Source organism: Brachionichthys hirsutus, chromosome 7 (genome assembly GCF_040956055.1).
Source record: "Brachionichthys hirsutus isolate HB-005 chromosome 7, CSIRO-AGI_Bhir_v1, whole genome shotgun sequence".
Taxonomy (NCBI): Eukaryota; Metazoa; Chordata; class Actinopteri; order Lophiiformes; family Brachionichthyidae; genus Brachionichthys; species Brachionichthys hirsutus.
The window spans coordinates 611797-616999 of record NC_090903.1 but is presented as its reverse complement, the minus strand read 5'-3'; the positions used below and the strand labels follow the sequence as shown (position 1 = coordinate 616999).

The 5203-nt window shown below is 46.3% G+C and overlaps 1 protein-coding gene across 1 annotated transcript; it reads left to right on the top strand.

The window, feature by feature from the left end:
• Window positions 1-466: 466 nt before the first annotated feature.
• On the top strand, window positions 467-1021 carry LOC137895973 (amine sulfotransferase-like). The gene is made up of 3 exons (XM_068741503.1): window positions 467-586; window positions 667-838; window positions 912-1021. The coding sequence occupies exons 1-3, from the start codon at window positions 467-469 to the stop codon at window positions 1019-1021; spliced, it is 402 nt and encodes a 133-aa protein (XP_068597604.1).
• Window positions 1022-5203: the final 4182 nt, after the last annotated feature.

Here is a 5203-nt window from a genome sequence, read left to right as displayed (position 1 = left end):
ATAAAAGTGTTTAAATGCTGTCAGACAAACTGTAATGGTAGCTGTTAGACTAACTAGCAGTCAGTTGATTTTTAAACAGTTACTAAAACATTAATGTGACCAAGTTAAAAAATATTAGTCAGTCCTTTAAAATAAAATAAAAATCTAAAAAAAAAAAAATGCAATTGTAATACAGAGAGAGATAGAAATACATGTGCCTTTCAAGCTAGTATTTCCTAAATTTTTATTAAAACCAATAACCACCTTGAAACGTTGGAAATATTTTGTCTAAGAAAATTCCCTTGACTTTCAATTGTCAATGGGAGAGATATTGTCATTGTCACATTCATTTGTGAGAGGAGTCTTCTTTTAAGGGCTACTACTACCACTACGACGACTACTGTCCCATCAGGGGTTACTACAACAAATCAACCCTCTCCACTTAACCCTGTCCTTTGCATCGTCTTCCCCAACACCAGCCACTCTCATGTCCTCCCTTTCCCAATTTACAGTGGCTTCATCTTCCTGGTTTGATCACATCAGAGCGTGGCATTCAGTGAGAAACCAGTACAGCATCCTCTACCTGACCTACGAGGACATGATTGTGGTAAAATTAATCTGTTCTATTTCTGTTAAAAGTCAAAGATTCGTGAATCATTCATATTTTGAAACCCATTTCTCTTTTAGGATCTGAATACAGCGGTAACAAAGATCTGCACCTTCTTAGGTAAAAACCTGAGTGACGCAGACACTGAGAAAGTTGTAGAGAAATCTACATTCAAGAACATGAAGGAGGATCCAAAAGCAAACTACCAGTTTCAGCCTGAGTCATTGTTGAAGGGCGACTTCATGCGTAAAGGTAACATAACTGTAATATGTGTGCAGAAACATGTAACCAGATATCAGGTGTAATTCCTGTTTCTTGATTCCAGGTCAGATTGGAGACTGGAAGAACTACTTTACTGTAGCTCAGAGCGAACGAGTCGATCGACTCCTTCAGGAAAGACTCGGTGATCTGTCTCTCAAGTTCATCTGGGAATAAAGGAAGAAGCCACGCCCACTTGTACTCATTTAAAGTGATCCCCTGAACACAAGAATTTACCTCTACTACGTAAATACATTGACAAAAATATATAAATATTTCTTACAAGATATAAAATCCATTTTGTTTGGGAGTCACCGATGTTGTTTACGTCGCAATGCATTCTGGGTGTGATGTCAAATGGTTGCAGCCATACACATGAAGAGTAGATGCTGCATCGAGCGCTACTACCTATAGCGCTGTCGAGCCGTGGGGCACCCATCCTGGTCTGGTCACCGGCTCCACTCGGTGGAATCTGCTAGGCAGGCACATTGAAGTGTCAGTGCATTTAATCAATCATAACTGGCTGAATACTAAACTGATTTTAATTCTAAAAATGTCTTGCAAACATCATACATGTAGGTATGATGCAGGACATATGGATTGGCGTGCTTTAATATTCAAACTGGGCTTCACAGTAATAGAATATTCTGATATGTAATGTATGTGATTTATAATAAGTATTTTGCAAAACATAAGTAAATTATATATACAAATATATAAACAGTAATATATGATTGAGTAGCGGAGGTAGATTGGGTTCTACTCAGCTATTTTAATACGTTGAAAAATTAAGAAACAACATTTCAATACTTTATATATCCACATTTAAGTTAAAACACAATAGACAGAAGATATATATATATATATATATATACATACAATTCAACAACAAATCATATAAACAGTGGCACTATTGACATTGAGGTTTAACCAAGTCCCAAATCAATGGACTTTACAACATGTGGTTTAGGACTCGGAGCATTTTATGAACCTGAAGATGGGAACGGAGCATCTTATGAACCTGATGCATGAGGGAACAGAGAAATGTTGAACTCATGTCATGAGCTTTTCCTGCATGAATAACAGTTACAATGGTACTATATGGCTGCCCAGTTAAATTCTATACTTCTCATTATTTTTGTACAAATTCTTCCCCAGCTTGGCTGAAATTTGAACAATTTTGTCTCCCTGCGATGGACTGGCGGCTTGTCCAGGGTGTCCCCTGCCTCTCGCCCATTGACTGCTGGGATTGGCTCCAGCTTGGCCCGCGACCCGATGACGGATTAAGCGGTTGGGACAATGAATAATGAATGTCTCTATTCCGCAGATTTAAAAACATAAAAAAACAAACAAAAAAATCTCTTTTTGAGAAGCAGTATTATTATTTGGCACACAGCACACAAACATGTTGAGAATTCCATAACTCTTTCCCAGTTTACATCTTTATGGAATAATGACAAATGTGTACTTGCAAAAATTATGGTGGATTTAAAATATGGAAAATGAAGGGCATCCCTACTGTTAAGGATTTATATGTGGATGGAGTATTGCTTACATTTCGAGACTTATGTGACAAACACAAACTTCCTACAAAACATTTCTTTAAGTATTTACAGTTGAAATGTTTTATGTCATCTTGGATTAAAGATGTTATTGACATTCCAACACTTTCATTAATCGAAGAAATAATTGAAAAATAAGGAGAAGAAGGGTTACTGACCATATATTATAATTTATTCATGTTTAATTCAAAAGATTCTGCAATATATAAATTAAATGCATGGAGAAAAAACTTATGAGATAGAATGGAGAGAGACATGCTTAAAAGCCAAAAGACAAACCATAAATACACAACTTAAATTATTGCAATATAAATGGTTAACAAGAGTTTATATAACCCCCGAGAAATCCATCGTATGTCAAGCAATATTCCTGATGTGTGCACCAAATGTCGAGTCAACAAAGGAGCTCTTAATCACTGTTTATGGGAATGTCCATCCATCCATCCATCCATCCATCCATCCATCGTCTTCCGCTTATCCGGGGGGGTCGCGGGGGCAGCAGCCTAAGCAGGGAAGCCCAGACTTCCCTCTCCCCGGCCACTTCCTCCAGCTCTTCCGGGGGGATCCCGAGGCGTTCCCAGGCCAGCCGAGAGACATAGTCTCTCGGCTGGCCTGGGTCTTCCCCGTGGTCTCCTCCCGGTGGGACGTGCCCTGAACACCTCACCAGGGAGGCGTTCAGGAGGCATCCTAAATAGATGCACCTCATCTGGCTCCTCTCAACGCGGAGGAGCAGCGGCTCTACTCCGAGCTCCTCCCGGATGACTGAGCTTCTCACCCTATCTCTAAGGGAGAGCCCAGCCCCCCCACGGAGGAAGCTCATTTCAGCCGCTTGTACCCGGGATCTTGTTCTTTAGGTCACTACCCAAAGCTCGTGGCCACAGGTGAGGGTAGGAACGGAGATCGACCTGCAGGTGAGGGTAGGAACGAAGATCGACCGGTAAATCGAGAGCTTCGCCTTTCGGCTCAGCTCTCTCTTCACCATGACGGATCTGTGCAGAGTCCGCATCACTGCAGACGCTGCACCGATCCGTCTGTCGATCTCTCGCTCCATCCTTCCCTCACTCGTGAACAAGACCCCGAGGTACTTCTCCTCCACTTGGGGCAGGATCTCCTCCCCGACCTGGAGGGTGCACTCCACCCTTTTCCGGCTGAGAACCATGGCCTCAGATTTGGAGGTGCTGATTCTCATCCCGGCCGCTGCACATGCGGCTGCGAACCGATCCAGTGAGAGCTGGAGGGCGTGGCCTGATGAAGCCAACAGGATCACGTCGTCTGCAAAAAGCAGCGACCCAATCCTGAGGTCACCAAACCGAACCCCCTCAACGCCCTGGCTGCACCTAGAAATTCTGTCCATAAAAGTTCTGAACAGAATCGGTGACAAAGGGCAGCCCTGACGGAGTCCAACCCACACTGGAAATAGGTCCGACTTATTGCCAGCAATGCGGACCAAGCTCTGGCACCGGTCATATAGGGAGCGGACACCCCGTATCAGGGGGTCTGACACCCCGTACTCCCGGAGCACCCCCCACAGGACTCCCCGAGGGACACGGTCGAATGCCTTCTCCAAGTCCACAAAACACATGTGGACTGGTTGGGCAAACTCCCATGCACCCTCAAGGACCCCGCCGAGGGTGTAGAGCTGGTCCACAGTTCCACGGCCAGGACGAAAACCACATTGCTCCTCCTGAATCCGAGGTTCGACTATCCGGCGGACCCTCCTCTCCAGTACCCCTGAATAGACCTTACCGGGGAGGCTGAGGAGTGTGATCCCTCTATAGTTGGAACACACCCTCCGGTCCCCCTTCTTATAAAGAGGGACCACCACCCCGGTCTGCCAATCCAGAGGCACTGCCCCCGATGTCCATGCAATGTTGCAGAGTCGTGTCAACCATGACAGCCCTACAACATCCAGAGCCTTAAGGGACTCCGGGCGGATCTCATCCACCCCTGGGGCCTTGCCACCGAGGAGCTTTTTAACTACCTCGGCAACCTCGGCCCCAGAGATAGAGGAACTCACCCCCGAGTCCCCAGGCCCTGCTTCCTCACTGGAAGGCATGTCGGTGGGATTGAGGAGGTCTTCGAAGTAGTCCCTCCACCGATCTATGACGTCTCGAGTCGAGGTCAGCAGCGCACCATCCCCACCATACACAGTGTTGACCGTGCACTGCTTCCCCCCCCTGAGACGCCGGATGGTGGTCCAGAACCTCTTCGAAGCCGTCCGGAAGTCATTTTCCATGGCCTCACCGAACTCCTCCCATGCCCGGGTTTTTGCCTCAGCAACCGCGGTAGCTGCACTCCGCTTGGTCTGTCGGTACCTGTCAGCTGCCTCCGGAGTCCCACAGGCCAAAAGGGCCTGATAGGACTCCTTCTTCAGCTTGACGGCATCCCTCACCACCGGTGTCCACCAAGAGGTCTTGGGATTGCCGCCACGACAGGCACCGACCACCTTACGGCCACAGCACCGACCGGCCGCTTTGACAATGGAGGCACATGGTCCACTCAGACTCAATGTCCCCTGCCTCCCCCGGTACATGGTCGAAGCTCTTCCGGAGGTGGCTCGAGCACCTATTTAGGATGCCTCCTGAACGCCTCCCTGGTAAGGCCATTTTCACAATTCTGTATTCTGTGACTATCATGTTCAAACATAAACGTACGTACGTCCATAATCCCGTTCTTTCATTGTGCCTGTCTGTCTGACCTTAGGGATGATTTGAGGTTTGATACGACCGCAACAACTGCTGCTGCTGACTTGCTGTTTCGTTCCGCTGCTGTGTTCCAGCAATTCACCAATATCTAT